Source organism: Gracilinanus agilis, chromosome 2 (assembly GCF_016433145.1).
Source record: "Gracilinanus agilis isolate LMUSP501 chromosome 2, AgileGrace, whole genome shotgun sequence".
Lineage (NCBI taxonomy): Eukaryota > Metazoa > Chordata > Mammalia > Didelphimorphia > Didelphidae > Gracilinanus > Gracilinanus agilis.
The window spans coordinates 169419935-169438185 of record NC_058131.1 but is presented as its reverse complement, the minus strand read 5'-3'; the positions used below and the strand labels follow the sequence as shown (position 1 = coordinate 169438185).

The 18251-nt window shown below is 34.7% G+C and overlaps 1 protein-coding gene across 1 annotated transcript in view; it reads left to right on the top strand.

Annotated features, from left to right (window-relative positions):
• Window positions 1-18251, top strand: part of LOC123233424 (disintegrin and metalloproteinase domain-containing protein 18-like) — a 160329-nt gene that overhangs the window by 104971 nt on the left and 37107 nt on the right. The window contains exons 17-18 of the mRNA XM_044659537.1: window positions 3784-3867; window positions 14567-14681. Of these exons, the coding sequence (XP_044515472.1) occupies window positions 3784-3867; window positions 14567-14681 (199 nt within the window). The remainder of the gene's footprint in view (window positions 1-3783; window positions 3868-14566; window positions 14682-18251) is intronic.

Below are 18251 nucleotides of genomic sequence, written 5' to 3'. Positions count from 1 at the left end.
CCAAAGGGCTATAAAACAATGCATACCCTTTGATCCAGCAATATCACTACTAGGTCTGTATCCTGAAGAGATTTAAAAAATGGGAAAGGACCTGTTTGTACAAAAATATTTATAGTTGTTCTTTTTGTGGTGGCAAAGAATTGGAAACTAAAGGGATGTCCCTCAATTAGGGAATGACTAAAGAAATTGTGGTATATGATGATAATGGAAAAACTTGTGGTGTAAGAAATGATGAATGGGATGATTTCAGAAAGACCTACCTGAACTGATTCAGAGTGAAATAAGCAGAACCAGGAAAAAACATTGTATGCAATAACAGCAATACTGTGGAATGATCAAATACCATAGACTTTGCTACTAAGAGCAATACCATGATCCAGAATAATTCTAAGGATTTATGAAAAGGAATGCTATCTACCTCCAGAAAAAGAACTGTTGGAGTAGAAACACAGATGAAAGCATATGATTTATCACTTGTATATTTGGGTATATGTTTTGGGTTTTGGTTTTATAAGATTATTCACTTATAAAAAATAATAATATGGAAATATTGCATTGTAATATATGTATAACCCAGATTGAATTACTTGTCAGCTCTAGGAGGGAGAGAAGAAAGGAGGGAGACAATTTGGATTATATAACTTCAAAAAACTTATGTGTAAATTTGTTATTATAATTTAAAAAATTTTTAAATAAATATTAGTGTAGCTATGAGGTATAATTGTCTTAATAGAGACTGTTGATGGCTTCTCCCTCTGGGATAGACCAGTAGCTTCTGAGCTTATTAGGAGATTACTAGGAAATCCTTGCACTGGATGTGTTCAGATTTTCCTTCTTTCTGATGCTACTTTAAGAACACTGATGATTGACTTTGCATAATATCTGTTTTGTATAAAATTGATAGCAGATCATTTTTGACTTCTATGATCAAGCCTACTTAGGACTTCTCCTTTTGATCAACAGCTTCTCCCCTCCATCTTTCATCATTCTGCAATTCCTAAGGGAATACCAGGAGTTAGGGAATATTCAGTTATAGAATTAGAACCTATATTCTTGCATTGGCCTTATTGTAGTATTTTTATAACTTTGAATCACTTTTATACTTTGACATGCAACAAGAATTATACCTGTTTTATGATGTCTAGGCACTCAGTATAGTTACCATAGTGCTCAATAATACCTTCTACTCTTGGACTTGGGAAATTAGGTTAGGCTTCCAAATATACCAAATGATACTTTTGATGTAGAGAGGACATAAAGTCAGTTATGTCTTTATGTCCTTTATTATAGGAGATATAATTGAAAACCTTCCAAATATATTATAGAAATTTTGGGTATAGTCATGCATTTCAAAATTTTTGGCGAGCCTTCCACTTTCCAGGAGTTCAGAAACTCCCATTTTCTAGGACATATTCAACTGAGTGTGATAATATATTTATTAGACATTTTCACCTATTCCCACCACATATGATTAGACCTTCTAATTTTGTTTAGGCATATTGATTATGTGCCAAATTGTAGGGGAAAACAGTTTAACTTGTCAAAAATAAATTCTTGGATCTCAAAATGCACTTGTACCATATCAGATCTACAGAGAACATGTTCTCAGGTTCTAGGAGAATTAATTGTCAGTTTTGGAATTCCTAGGTCTGAACTGACCTGACTGGTAAATGAATACAAATTCATCTCTCTTTCTAATCAGTAATTGATCAGGCTTCATAATCCATCCAATTCTCTACTCTGCCCACTTTGCCATCTGCCCTGACACTTCATGGAGATCTTCTGGCTGTAGTCACAGTAACCAAACAATTACTATTACAATTACTTCTAGAAAGACATGTAAATTGACTTCTCTTTGGCTCAACTTGCCACTCCCTTTTACTAAAGTTTATAGATTTAGAAGGCTACCTAGTCCAACTCCTTCATTTTGCACATAGGCTGAGACTCAAAGTTGACCAAGGTCATTTCCTAGATTAAAATTCTCTTATCTGGTTACTACCAGGTATATGTTTTCCCCCTTTTAGAATGTATGCTACTTGAATACAGGGTCAATCTTGCTTTTGTATTCATATCCCCAGTTTTTGACACATAATAAACTTAATAAATGCTTTTCTTTCATTCAGCTGCAAATGAGAATGAGTCCCATTAAGGGGATATAATTCTAAGCTATAAATACCTCTACCCTCCCAAGGGTATCTGGTCTTCATTGGGTAGTAGTGACATTTTATCAGTATGTTAAGTGTGACCTTTTAGGGCCTACCTTTAAGGGCATCTAGTTCATCTTTTGCCTAAAACATGAAAAACTATAATATTTTTTTTAAACCCTTGTACTTCGGTGTATTATCTCATAGGTGGAAGATTGGTAAGGGTGGGCAATGGGGGTCAAGTGACTTGCCCAGGGTCACACAGCTGGGAAGTGGCTGAGGCCGGGTTTGAACCTAGGACCTCCTGTCTCTAGGCCTGACTCTCACTCCACTGAGCTACCCAGCTGCCCCCAAAACTATAATATTTTTGACAAGTGGCCATTTTTACAGATCTCTGATACTTGGAGAATTCATAATATCCTAAGGTACTTATTTTTATTTTGGAGAAACTTGAATTATTAGGAAATCATCCCTTATATTGAATTGAAATATGCTTCCCTGAAACTTTAAGTCATTGGTTTTAATTCTGTCTGATACCATATAATCTTCAAAAATTTGAGACTGATTATTGTAGTCTCTTCCAAATTTTCTCCACTAAAGATCTATTAATTGATCCTTACATAACATGGTTTTGAGTTTCTAATCATTCTATACACTCTCTTCCAGATTTCTTCCAGCTTTTCAATTTCAGCACTAAAATATAGTCTTTAGAACTAACAATAGTCCAAATATGGATTATAGGGGATAGTTCAATGACATCCTTCATTATATATATTTTTACTTCCATTGTTGCAAGCTAATATCACATTATTGACTATCACATTATATTGAGCTTACAGTCCATATTAAAACCCCTGTATTGTTTGATGTGATCTGTTGTGTCTAGCAATGTTTCTATCTACTGCTTGGATGTAGCTATTTGCCATATAGAAAATGCTGGTGACAACCAGATGTCTATAACTTGTGTTTATTTGGTGGCTTATCCATAGATTTTGATAAATTGCACACCATCCTCTTAATTAAACCTCTGACTTTAATGAATACTTAATTCTTTAGTCAACTTCAGACTATGTTATGTGACATGTATTATAATTTCTTAAAAATATTCTATTCATTCTTCAATTCAACTTGTTAATTCAGCGTTCCATAACAACTTATAGAAAAAAAGATCTAGAGATATCAAGGGGAGGGGTATCTACCAGATAGGGTAGAGTGAGAGAACAGGGAGTAAGTAAGATCTGCCTGATTTGTGAGTAGGAAGGCATACATTTAGGTGGAGAGTCTTGATTTTATCCTGGAGTTGGAGATTTTACTGAGATCAAGGCTTTGTCCTAATGGTATTATTATGGAATAATAATGGTTTAGACCAGTGATGGGCAAACTACGGCCAGTGGGCCAGATGCAGTCCCCTGAAATGTTCTATCCAGCCATGGGACATTATTCCTAATCTGATGAATACAATGAGTAGAATACAATACAATGAAACTTTGAAAGAGTTGCCTTAGAAACAGACTGACAGATGAGCATTTCCTTTCCTTTGGCCCCCTCTTTAAAAAGTTTTCCCATCACTGGTTTAGACCAATTTTATGTTGCCTACGCCTATATAGATCTTTAACATTTAATTTTTTTTTTCTTTTAGGCTTGTTCAAAATTTTCTTGCGTAGAGTCTCGTTTTTTGATGGAAGGAAGTTGTAATGCCACTGAAAAGTGTCATGGAAAAGGAGTGAGTAACAGTAATTATTATTTAAGCAAAATACTCTGGCCAACTACATTTTGTTTTATCTTTTACAAAGAAATATTTATTTCCAAGATATAATCACATATGTACAAACTTATTCCTCCCACCGGTAGGGGGCATAATCTCTACCTTCTCCCCTCAATATGACCTTAGTCTCAAGGGAAGGAAAGAAAGGGGAATTAGGTTCATCTCTTATCCTATTCCCCTAGAGCACAGTTCTTGTTCCAAGGCCAAAAGATTCTTTGGGTAAAAAGTTTCAGGCACCCTCGCTTCTCAGGGCTTCTCTGCCAGACTGGTTGGTTGCAAAATCCTGTCTGCCATCCTACTTCCTCCAAGTTTTCCATCACGCAGATTCTTGGATTTGGTGGGTTTGGTATGGCTCATTCTCTTCAAACTGAGGACAGAAACAAAGAATAAAAACGCACTTACCCAGGCCCATTTCTTGGAGATGAATAAAAAGAGAGAGAGAAGAGGAAGGAAGTTCCACTCCAGGTGGTTCAGTTGAGAGTATCAGCATTATGGGTGAACTGGGTCATCTCTTTGTTCACCTTATGGACACAATAGGAAGGAGGGTGCAGGAAACAAAACAATAAAGAACTGGCTAACTACATTTAAAAGTGGATATGGATTTGTCATAATACCTACTGAATATGATCCTATTTGAAGGCATTTGATATCTCTTTAAGCCAAATTAGTTTTTTTGAAGGGTTTGAATTTGAAGTAATTGAAGCAAAGTCAGCTAAGTTGTTTTTATTTATAAGTTGATTAGTTGATGGTTTTTAAATAAGAATCACAGAATTTCAGCATGGTCATCTAATCCAATCCATACCCAAAGAAGAATTCCCTCTACATTATACCTTATAGGGATATATTCAAAATCTTCAAGACGTACAGTGAGAGGGAGTCTACATTTGGAAAAAGATTATTAGTAAATTTGCTTTACATAAAACCTAAATCTATCTCTTTGGAACGTTTATTGCTGGTCTCTAGTTCTGTCCTCTGGATCAAAAACAGAACAAGCCCAGATTTTCTTCATTAACTGCCCTAGCATACTAGTAATGAATACAGGTCGTCTGCTAAAATCCCCATATCTTTTTTCAGAGCTTCTGCTGTATGACTACATTTCCTCTTCTTGTACATATAAAAAAGTTATTTGTTTTTATTTTGAACTTTAAATAAATAAAATGAGAATTTACATATATGCATATATTAAAATAGAAGAAAGCTGTAGTATACAGCTTGCTTTTCTTTTTACGTACATTAATGAATTGAATATATAACTTTCAAAGCTCACTAGCTTGTTTGTTATTCTTTTTGGACTACTATTCACTTTTAAAATTTAAATATACTTCAATGACCTTTCATTTCTTTTTATTTTTGTGTTACTATATGACTACTCCTTTTTAATCCCCCAAATTAAAAAAAAAAGCAAAAAGACCTCATAAAAATGCTAATTCAAGAAAAATACAATCAATCCCCAGAAACCTTTGGTTTCCACTTTTTTACTATAAACAAAGAGGAGTTACTCTAAATATTTTTTGTATATTTGGGTCCATTTCTTTGACCTTTTTCATTTAGTACTAGGAGTGATATCAAGAGGTATGCATCATTTACTGACTTTTGGAGCATATCTCCAAATTGTTTTTAATTATGACTAGATCAATTCAATTCATAGTTGCAGTCAGCTGATCAACAAGCATTTGTTAAGTGACTGTGTGCTAGGCACTTTGTTCAGCACTGGGGCTACAAAGTAAGGCAAAAACATGACTCCTATGTTAGTGGACCTGTTCCCTCAAAATCCTTCCAAAAATTGCCATTTGTCTTTTTTGTCATCTTTATCAATTTGATATTGTGAGGTGAAAACTTGGTTGTTTTAGTATGGATTTCTCTAAAAGTTATTTGGAGAATTTTTGGAGAGATTCTCTTTATCACAGAATCTTATTGCAAAGCTTTTACCTATTGTTTCCTTTCTCATTTTAATTGCATTTATTCTATTTCTGTAAGAGCTGTTTTAAATATTCTGTAATCATTATCAATTATTTTATCTTCTGTGATACTCTTCTCTGTCTTCTTCTTTGCTCCTTTCATTTCTTTATGATGTGACCTTTCATATATAATTAATGCTCCATTTGGAGTTTATTTTGGCATATAGGGTGAGATGGTTTTTGCCTTATTTCTGTCAGATTGCTTTCCAACTTCTCCAACAATTTTTGTCAGATAGTTAAGCAATAACCCAATGGCTGGGTTCTTTGTATGTTTGTCAACACTGTTCTGTTATAATCATTTGCTTCTGTATTTTGTATACTTAATTATTCCACTGATGAAGTTCTCTATGTTTTAACCAGTACCGAGTAGTTTTGATGGTTATCATTTCATAGTTTAATTTCAGAACTGATATTGATAGGCCTCCTTCTTTCCCCTTTTTTATTACTTCCTTTGAAATTTTTGATCTTTTGTCCCTCTAGATGATTTTTGTTATAATTTTTCTAGCTCTCTAAAGAAATCTTTTGGTAATTTGATTGGTATGACATTGAATAAATTAACTTAGGTAGTATTTTCATTTTTTTGTATGGCTTACTCATGAATAATGATTATTTCTCCAGTTATCTATGTCTGTATTTCTATAATGCTATGAGTGTGAATTCATATAACTCCTGTCTGTCTTAATAGAAATCCATATATTTTATTTATTCTGTAATTATTTGGAATGGAATTTTTGTATCTTCTTATAGGATATTGTTTGTAATATGTAGAAATGATAGTGACTTATGCTGCTTTAATTTATATTTAGCAACTTTGCTGAAATTAGTGATTGTTATGATTAATTTTTAGTCAACTCTCTTCCAAAATTAAATTTTATTTTCCGACCAAAAAAAAACACTGTCCTCTTTCCCTATCATCCCTTGCTCATGTTGAAAAAGGAAAAAAAACACACAACCTATTACAAAGATGTATAGTGAAACAAAACATATTTTCATATTGGCCAAGGTTAAAAAACAAAACAACCTTCCCCCCGACTCCCCAATATGTCTCATTTTGTATCTGAGTCTTTCACTTTTCTATCAGGAGATGGATAACATTTTTCATCGTTCGACCTCTGGAATCATGGTCATTTTGTAGGTCAGAGTTCAGTCTTTCAAAGTAATTTGACTTTACAATAATGTTGTCTTTGAATAAATTACTCTCCTGATTCTATCCACTTTACTCTGTACTCTTCTCTTTTAGTTTTCTGTGAAACCATCCCCTTCAATATTTCTTATAGCACAATAGTGTTCCATCACACACATATACTTTATCTTATTCAGCCATTCTCCAGTTATTGGCTACCCTGTCATCTTCCAATTCTGTGCCACCACAAAAGAGGTGCTGTAAATATATTTCTTGTATAAATATTTATACTGTATACACATATGTATATGCACATATATCAACATATACATATTTTTGTATATGTACATAGATATTTATTTATTTTTGCTTTAGACTGATCCCTTAATCTATCCTTCTTCCAATTTCCCCCTCTTTTCTCCATTTTTCTTCCTATTTCTCTATTGAGTAAAATGTATTACTATAGCTAACTCTGTGTATGTCTTCTTCCTCTTTTGACTAATTCAGCTTAGATTTAAGTTCAAGTGTCAGTCATTCCTCACAGCCCTTTTTCCTTATTTGTATAGACTTTTACTTGCACATCCTGATTATGTGAGATAATTTCCTCTCACCTTTCTCCCTCTCCTCACCCATAGAAGCCTCTTCCTTTCCCTTTCCATTTTTTAAGATTAAGATACAACAAAACTAATCCTAGCTTCTCTGTATAATTAGACCCTCTCTGTGACCCCTAATGATAATAGGCTTCAGAGGTGTCATCTCCCCATATTAAAATATAAGCAAATTTATTATTGTCTAGTTCCTTAAGATTGTTCACTTACATTTAATTTTTTTATATTTCTCTTGACTGCTGTATTTGCTCTTCAGAGTTTCTATGTATCTCTGGTCTTTTAATCAGGAATTCTTAGAAGACTTCTATTTCATTACAGATCCATTTCTCTCTCTTATAGGATTAGACTTAGTTTTGTTGGTAAGATTAGTTTAATTAAGTTATTCTTCATTATAAGATTAATGAAAACATTGTGTCTTTTATCATATTTCACTGCTTTAGAGTGGTATAACAGTGCTTTGCATGTAGTAAGCACTTAACAGTAACTTAGGCCCTCTGATGGCACAGTGAATAAAATTCTGTGCCTGTAGTCAGGAAGCCCCAAGTTCAAATCCATTCTCAGACACTAGCTTTGTGGCCTTAGGCAAGTCCCTTAACATATGCTTGTCTTGGTTTCCTCAATGGTAAGAAGATGATAATGATAGCACTTACCCTTCCAGGGTTGTTGTGGAAATCAAATGAGATAATTTTGTGAAGCACTTAGCACAGTGCTTGACAGAGAAGAAGCTAGATAAATGCTATGTGTTGTTATGTATTTCATTTTTTTCTATTTATGTGTTTGTGTTCAAACTTGATTTGTCTGGTGTTTTTATCCCTGCTTTTTTCATGTTTGTATACTCATCTTATGCACCTTCATTATTATTATTATTATTTTTTTATCCTGGGACTCCATTCTAGGAGCATAGGGCCACAACCAGTAGGCAATGGGTCACACAGTCGCTCAGGGTCACCCAGCTGGGAAGTGTCTGAGCCCGGATTTAAACCTAGGACCTTTCATCTCTAGGCCTGGCTCTCAATCCACTGAGCTAGGCCAGCTGCCCCTACTTTAGGTTGCAGTTTCTTTAGCAGATGTAGTTTTTACAGGGTGGGGTTGCTAGCCCCACACCCAACCCTCCTCCTTTTTTCATCCAGGCTAGGGACCGTCCTTGGTCCAGGAGTGGTAAGGGATAACAAATTTTTCCTCCTCCTTTCTTCTCATTCCCCTTTTTTTCCCTAAAACCCTCAAAACCAAACAAAACCATTCTAGGTTTTCTTCTTAATCTTATTTAGATTACTCTATAATCTAAATTTCTCTTCCCTTTTGAAGATATTAGGTTTCTGAGAGGACACATTCTCCCTGTGTTAGCATATATACAATTCAACATGTAGTCCATTGATCCAATCTATTTACCTTTCCATGTCCTTTTTGACTCCTTATATTTGCATTTCATGGTTTCTGCTCATGAGCCTTTTCATCATGATTGTTTGGAACTCCTCTGTTTCCTGAAAGGTCCATTTTTTTCACATGTTGGATCATACTCAGTTTTTTGGTTATGTTATTCTTGGTTGTAATACTGTATCTTTTGCCCATCAGAATTCAGCCCTAACCTCTCTGCTGACCTCAAGTCTTACACTTCCAACTGCCCATTTGATATCTTAAACTCCATGTCCCGTAGACATCTTAAATGCAACATGTCCAAAAGTGAACTCAAGATCAAAATTTCCCTTTCTCATTATTGTCAAGGGTGCCCCCATCCTCCCAGGCCCCCAGGCTCACAGTTCAGCTATCAGCCTCAGCTACTGCAGTAGCTGGTTGGTCAGATGTCAAAGGGATCTTCCTCAAAGCAGGTCTGACTGTCTATTCCTTAAACTCCAGTGGCTCCTTGTCACCTCCAGGATCCAATAAAAATGCTGTCAGTGAAAGCCCTTCCCTCCCAGCCTTGGGGCTGTGTTCTAGGCTACCAAAGATCCCTTCAGAAGGGAGCAGAGACCCGCCTGAGCTTCAAATAGAAATCATGCTCACACCTTACCCTATCTTTCCTCTCAGGTTCAGGGACCCAGACTCTAAATGACAGAAATCCCCCGTGGCTGTGGTGGCGGCTGGGTGGTAGTGACTTGCCAGGCCAGACTTGGCCCAACCCCTCTTCCCTAAATGGAGTTATTATGAAGATGAACTTAAGCCTCGCCTCTCACCCACCAAGTTCCACATGGCTTAGAAAAACGGAAAGGACTACCATGGCCCATATGAAGAGGTGATTCCTTTTACATATATATAAAAGAAATGGTCAAGATCTTCTTGGCTTTGGGCTTCTATACACTTCATGAACCTGCATAGCAGGTATTGCTACAAAGGCAGAGACCATTAAAACATTTAGAACTTCATCCCAGTTAGAAGCCTCATTTCTATACCTTGCTGTGAGACCAAGAACTACCTACACTAAAAAATTTCATTCTAGCAAACTTAACTTAAGAAAAACAAGTTCTGTGTATAGGATATCTTTAATTTAAAAAAAAATATTTCTACTGACAAACCACAAAATTATCAACCCAATACCAAATCATGGACAAAGTGGATGGGAAAGCCTGATCACTTCTCCCCTCATCAATAAGACATACACTGTAACTACTGAGGAAACAATCTTACTAATTGTGTTTCCAGACTAAGTTGCAGAGCAGTGCTTATTTGCATTGGAAAAGGGAATTTTTGTACCAGAGAGCTCCCTACACTGATAACATCATAAGTCTGACTGAAAAAATATTCATGTACTATGATAAGGTACTATGGGAATAGAAAGACAAAAATGAAAGAGACCATACTCTTGAGAAGCTAGTATTCTCTCTGGAGAAATAGGTGGCCATACATGTATTACAGTAAAACTGTTCTCCAAAACATGAGATGTGAAATTTAATAAGGCAAAGAATTAGGAATGGAATGGAAAAGCATTGATTAAATATTTACCATGTGCTTGGTAATGGGAATACAAAAAAGAAAATGAAGACAGTTCCTGCTTTCAAGGAGCTCACACTTTAATTTGTGAAAACACTCATGAAGGAGATTTCAGTTTCTGGATAGATGGTGTAAGAAACAAAATTAATATAAAAGAATAGATTTAAAAATATTAGGGTTTTAAAGGATTTATTTGTAGTCATTAGAGAAATGAAGCCACGTGCCATATTAAGAGTTAGTTTGAAAGGACCCGCCATTACCTCCTCCTCCCATCCTGGCTCTGCTCCAAATCACCAAAGTGGAAGTACCAATCCAGTCTCTCACTATCCTTGTATCTGCGTGATTATGCTTCCTGCCCACATGATTATGCAAGAGAGGAAGCCAGTTGGCTCTTGGGAAATGTAGTTTGAAAGAGCCCTAAATGTCCACAGGAAGTTTATATCAGAGACCTCAAAATTAGTTCAAGGACTCCCAAATTTCCAATATCACATTCCCCCCTAAAGAGCAGAGGGAGACTGGTCTCCTCGAAAGCTCTTGTAAACATAACTAACTTTTAAATTACAGAAATTTGGAGATAAAAAGAAAAGAGGACAAAAACAATGATCCAGTGATTGCTAGGTGCATTGCCAAAAAGCCAATTAGGGGAAGTCCCCTTTGACATAAGAGTGTGCATTCAAAACAAATGCATTCAACTCCCCATAGTTCAATCAACTGCACCCCAAAGTTCATTTTGAATCTTCCTGATGCAGTATAGGCTCTTCAGGCATCTTCATGGTGCCTTCTCCAAACAGGTTCATTGTCTGGATTCTGGGGAGATGGCAAATTTCTTATCCTGAAATTACTCTCAAAAGAATTTAAACTTCACATTATAGATTATAAAACATACATTCCCTTCTGAGGAGAATAACACATTCCCCCCTAAAATTACTCTCAAAAGAATTTAAATTTTACATTATAGATTATAATACAGACATTCTGATTATAAAACATACACGCCCCACTGAGGAAAATTAATAACACATTCTCCCCTGAAGAGGGTTAAGGCCAACACCCAGATCAGCTCAGAATACATGGCTGAGTTATGGGGTTGTATGAGTATTTTTATTTTCTCCAAAATTTAATTTTTCTTATATTGGTTTTTCTTTTTATGTTTTTTGGGTTTTCTTTTGATAATTGACTCATATACCCCATAACTCAATGATGTATTCTGAGCTGATCTGGGTGTTGGTCAACACCCTCTTTAGGGAGGATTATATTTTTATAAATAAACTTCCATAAAAGTCATTTTGACTTGAGGTTATTCTTAATTAGGGATTGATAATTATTCAGTCCCCTGGCGACCAACCTTTTAATATCTACCCAATAAAAACCCCTTTTTACTCCACACAGTGGCAAAGCTATCCTAACTTCTGGCAGTCATAGTAGATGGGGAGGTCGGACCAAGGGGGTGATGGCTTTAGGGATCAGAGTGGAATTTGTCTCTTGGATCCACAAGGAAAAGTGGAGATGGAGAAGAACAATGGTTAGCATCTAGCTGAGAGTGTTTTCAGGACACAGTGGAAACTGGGAAGTGGCATAGTGGCAGATGGATTAGGTTGGGTAAACTTGATGGTTCTCAATTATAGTACCTATTAATGCTGGTGCATCTCTTGGTTGGCTGGGGTAGGAGAAAGGAAAGTGCCTGACCACCCACTCCAGCAGCTTGTTGTGGGACTTACTCTAGGAATAGGAAAAGTTATCTTCTTTCATCAGAGACAGGCTCTACCAGGCTTGAACTCAAATTACATAGCTGGGTTCATAACTGAGTGTAGTACATGTAGCTCCTATAAGCCCAGAAGTGGTTTTTTGAGTTTAGATTTTTTCCCCTATATTTTCTTTAGTGCACATTACCATGTTTATTTGTGCCTTTGTTAATCTTCACCTAAATGCTCTTCCTCCCCTCTTTGCCCCTCTAATTATATATATTTTTGTTTTGTGGTATATTTTTGTTTATGTTGTTTTTAATATTTTATTTTTTCCAATTACATGTAAAACCAATTTTTAACATTCATTAGAATTTTTTAAAGTTCCATATTCTCTCTCTCCTTCCCCTGTCCATCTCACTGAGAAGGTAAGAAATTTGATAAAGGTTATACATGTACAGACATGCAAAGCATAATTTCACATTATTCATGTAAAAGAAAATACAGACCACATAAAAAAGCCCCACGGGGAAAATAATTGTTTTGCTGAGAACAACTAAGTCATTCATATTTGATCATCATAAAATTTTGTTGTTATTGTGTACAGTGTTTTCCTGGTTCTATTCACTTCACTTTGCATCAGTTCATGTAAGTCAGGTTTTTCTGAAAGCATTCTTTTTTAGTATTCCATCACAGTCATATGTCACAAGTTGTTCAGCCATTCCCCAGGTAATGGATAGCCTCCCAATTTCCAGTTCTTTGCTACCACAAAAAATGTTGCTATAAACTTTTTTTACAAATAGGCCCAAATAGTGACATTTCTAGATCAGAGTTTTATAGCACAGTTTTATATATCTTTGGGTAAAGTTCTAAATTGCTCTCTAGAATGATTGGATTAGTCGACAACTCTACTAGTAGCGTGTTAGTGTTCCAGCTTCCCTGCATTCCCACCAACATTTTATCATTTTCCTTTTTTTTTGTCATATTAGTCAATATGAAAGGTATGATGTGGCACCTCTGAATTCTTTTTATCTGCATTTCTCTAATGAGTAGTGATTTAGAGCACTTTTATGTGACTATAAATAGCTTTGATTTCTTCTTCTGAAAGCTGCCAATTCATATTCTTTGACCGTTTATCAATTGAGGAATGACTTTTAGTCTTATAAATTTGATTCAGTTCTCAATGTTTGAGAAATGAGGCCTTTATCAGAGGAATTTGCTGTAAATTTTATTCCCAGTTTCCTGCTTCCCTTTTCATCTTGGTGGCATTGGTTTTGTTTGTGTAAAAAGTTTTAAATTTTTAATGTAATCAAAATTATTCATTTTATATTCTATAATGCTTGCTATCTCTTGTTTGGTCATAAATTCCTCAAGCATCCTATTCCCCATACCATACCCAGCCCATAGTTGCCATCTCCTTTCATAGATTTGTCATCACAGGTTACAGTTTTTCTATTCTGGTCATTATTTTTCCTGTGGAGGCCATGAATTCTGTATTCATAATTTTCATTTCTTTTTTGAACCTCTCAGGAACCTCATGTTGTGGTTCTATGTTCTTCGATTCCATGGTATCTTCTATCTTATTATGTTGGATCATTTTTCTTTGATTTACAGTATTTACTAGATCTGGAGGCCATATTTCTTTCTGTTGTTAATATTTTCCCTGTTGATTTATATGCTTATGTTTAACCTCTTACAGTTTTCTTCTTCTAGAGAGAAGTTTTGTGTAATTTCATTTTCTCCCTTTTCTTTCCCTAATTCATTTGCTGATTCTGTCAGTGTTACAGCTTCCTGCTATGCTGGGCAGTTTATGGTTTACCAGCTTAGGTTTTTGCCCAAAGTGATTTTTGGGTTGTTGGACCTAGCCTTAATTGTGTATTCTGTACCAGTACCTTCTCTGTAGTTAAGGACTTGAGGGATGATATAAATGGTTAAAGTTTTTTTTTGTTTTTGTTTTTGTTTTTTTGCTTGTTACCACAGAAGGCTGGTATTCCTCCTTGATAAGAATGAACCCAATATATAACCTTAAAAGTCTTGGAGATATTAAGTTGATGAATAGCACAACATAGAGTATTACCTAATGTAGTCATACAAGTTAGTCACTCAGAAGTATTTACTACTATCTGAATATACTTCGTTCCAAGGTTTGGGTTAAAAGAGGTGAATCATTTTGTCTTAAACTTTTCCACCACTTTTTAATTCCCTCCCTTTCCTGGCTATGATGAAAAAGTTGAGGTTAATTTAAAAACTTAAGAATTGCTTTAATTTTAAAGAATTAATAAATGTGATGAATAATGTCTCCTTTTCAAAAAACACATTTTTAACATAATAACCAATTGTACTAATTTCTTTCTTTTTTAGCGTTGCAATAATTTTGACTCCTGTCATTGTAATACTCACTACTCACCACCAGATTGCAAGAAAATGGTTTTCATGTCAGGGGGAAGTTATGAAGATGGGCATTTAGCAAAGCCTGGTTAGTATCTAAAATAAATTTTGTGAATCAGATGTTTAAATGTAGTAGTATAACTTAAAGTTCTGGTCCATAAAATCAAAATATTTACATAATGGCAATGCTGCCTTAATATTGAGAGACAGAAAAGAGATTTCAAAAGTCTTGAATTTAAATCTGAGGTTTTCTGATTGATAGCTTTATCACTTTGAATAAATCACTTCACCTCCTTTCCCCCATCTTTGAATAATACCTAAAATACCTTCCTTTATATGGTTGTCATGAGTGAACAATAGTGAAATGCTATATAAAAACACTTTGTATATCATAATGCATTATAAAATGTCAAATATATTCTAGGCTACTATATAAGACTAAGTTATTTTTAAAAAACGGTGCTAATCTGAGCTGGTAAAGGAACTATCCTCATATTGTAGTCTCATATGGATGAACTTATCTGCTCATTCACTATTAATATAAAAATCCTCCTCAGATGCCTCCTTGTGATTGTCACTGGTTATGGATTCTCAAAGGTTATCCCAGCAAAACACAAGCTATGGTGCTACTACAATCTATAAGAGTGTAGAAGCTATCCAATGGTGTTAGTCATCCTAGGCAGATGGATGGAGGGCCATTTGGTTTAAGTAGAGAAAAGCTCAGGGGCAGCTTGGTATTACAGTGAATGAGTGCTCATCCTGGAGACAGGAACACCAGAGTTTAAATCCAGCCTCCAACACTTACTAGGTATATTGCCTTGGGCAAATCAATCATCCCTGTTTGCCTAAAAAACTCCTCCTGGATTACTTCCTTGCCACAGCAGAGAGGTTTACATAGCTCTGTGAAACTATTAGCTATGATGTTCAGTGTTACTCATGATGCACAACTCATAGTGGGAAGCTCTGATGAAAAAAAAGGGTTCCACTAGAGAAGGAAATGGCAAAACTCTTTGCCATGAAAATCCCATGTAAAAAATAGTCTATGGAGCCACAAAAAGTCAAACATGACTGAATGATTGAACAACAGAGGCTCATGAACAGAAGATTGACCACTGAAGAAATAAACATTAAGATCATGGAGACTTATGAAGCAGATAAAAAGAGAAAGCAACTCAGTCCTGTATTTCTCCCTGCCCCCATTCTGTTTCTACAGAGATAATGAGAGAGGAAAGAGAATAAATATTACTTAAAATCAGAGCATTCCAATTCTACCCACAAATATTAAATCAATAGTTGGTATTCCTAAAGTATGATATTTGTTCAAATATCAATGACTTTTTACATTACTAGAAAAACAGAAACATGATATCCTTGGATTATAGGATCACTAGAAAACAATGAAGTTGCAGTGAAGTGGAAGGATGACATAGTTTCTTCTTAGAGAAATGAGAATTTTGTAGCTCTTTTTATTATATACCAAAGGACAAGAAACATTGTTTCTTGGAATACTGGTTCCTTTGCCTTGTTGCAGCTCTCATGATGAGTATAAGCAAATAGAATATTCTCAAAACAGTTGCCTCTTATGCACCATCATCTATTCTAAAAAAAGTCTATAAACAATTTGTTTATGTACATAAATAAATATATATAAATATATATAAGTTATTATATATATTTATATATATAAATTTTTATATATATAAATAAAGTCAACATTTACTTTGCTATTTGGTAACCTTAATGAAAAGATGGACATGGGGAAGATAGCAAAAACTATGCTGGAAACATAGGATTAACAAATGGGAGATTCCAAAGGTTTTTAGACTATTAACAACCTATATTTAAACCTGACCTCAGATACTTTCTATCTGTGTGACCCTTGGTAGGTCACTTAACCTGAATTGCCTAGTCCTTAGTGCTCTTCTGTCTTAGAGCAATACATAGTATTGATTATAAGATAGAAGGTAAGGGTTTAAAAAATGAAGTCTTACACATTATGAATATCGCTTTCTTTAGTAAAACCAAATCATTGAATATGGTGCATGTCAACAGTTATTATAGAGTGATTATTATTTTCCATAAACAAAGCTAAGGACTGGAAGAAGGGCAAAAATCTCCTTCCTATCCCTAAGTACTTCATTCTTTTTTTTATTTCTAAAGATTTTTTTCTACCTATTACACATACTAACAAATTTCTACATAAGTTTTCTAAAGTTATATGTTCCAAATTGTCTCCTTCCCTCCCTATTCTCTTCCCTCTCAGAGCTGACAAGCAATTTCATCTGAGTTATACATGTATTATCATGCAAAACTTATTTCCATATTATTCATTTTTGTAACAGACAAATCATATAGAACCAAAACCTCAAAACCAAAACCCAAATAAACTGAAGTGAAAAATTGAATGCTTTGATTTGCATTCTGACTCCCTATAGTTATTTCTCTGGAGGTGGATAGCATTCTTTGCCCTAAGCCCTTAGAATTATTCTGGATCATTTTATTGCTGTTAGTAGCAAAGTCTATCACATTTGATCTTTCCACAATATTGCTGTTAATGTGTATAATGATCTCCTAGTTCTGTTCATTTCATCTGCATCAGCTCATGTAGGTCTTTTCCAGTTCATTTTGAAATCATCCTGTTCATCATTTCTTAGAGCACAATAGTATTCCATCACCATCATATACCGGAATTTGTTCAGCCATTCTCCCAGTTGGTAGATGTCTCCTCAATTTGCAATTCTTTACCACCGCAAAAGGAGCTACTATAAATATTTTTGTATAAGTAGGTCTTTTTCTCCTTTTAAAAAATCTCTTTGGGATATTAACCTAGTAGTGGCAGTACTAGATCAAAGGGTAGGCATTGTTTTATAGCCTTTTAGACATGATTCCAAATTACCCTCTGGCAATTTGGTTGAATCAGTTCACAACTCCACCAACAATGCATTAGTGTACCAATTTTGCCACCTCCTTTCCAACATTTAGCACTTTCTTTTATTGTAATATTGGCCAATGTAGTAGGTGTGAGGTGGTACCTCAGAGTGGTTTTAATTTGCATTTCTTTAATAAAGAGGGATTTAGAACATTTTTTCATATGATTATTGATAGCTTTTATTCTTCTGAAAACTGCTTATTCATATCCTTTGACCATTTGTCAATTGGAACATGACTTGTATTTTTATGAATTTGATTTAATTCTCTACATATTTGAGGAATGAGATCTTTATCAGAGAAATTTGTTATAAAATTTTTTCCCAGTTTGATGTTCCCCTTCTAATCTAGGTTACATTAATTTAATTTGTACAAAAACTTTATAAACTGATATAATCAAAATTATTCATTTTACATCTTATAATGTTCTCTGTCTCTTGTCATAAATTCTTCCCTTCTCTATAGAACTGACTGGTAAACTATTCTGTGCTCCCCTAATTTGCTTATAATATCACTTCTTATGTTTAAATCATATACTCATTTTGACCTTATCTTAGAATAGGGTGTGAGAGTTTGGTGTATGCCTAATTTTTGTCATACTCTTTTCAGGTTTCTCAGAAGTTTTTTTTTCATTAATTGAGTTTTAATTCTAAAAGCTGGGGTCTTCGGATTTATCAAACTTTGGATTGCTAAGATCATTTATCCTTGACCTTTGTGTGTCATCTATGGC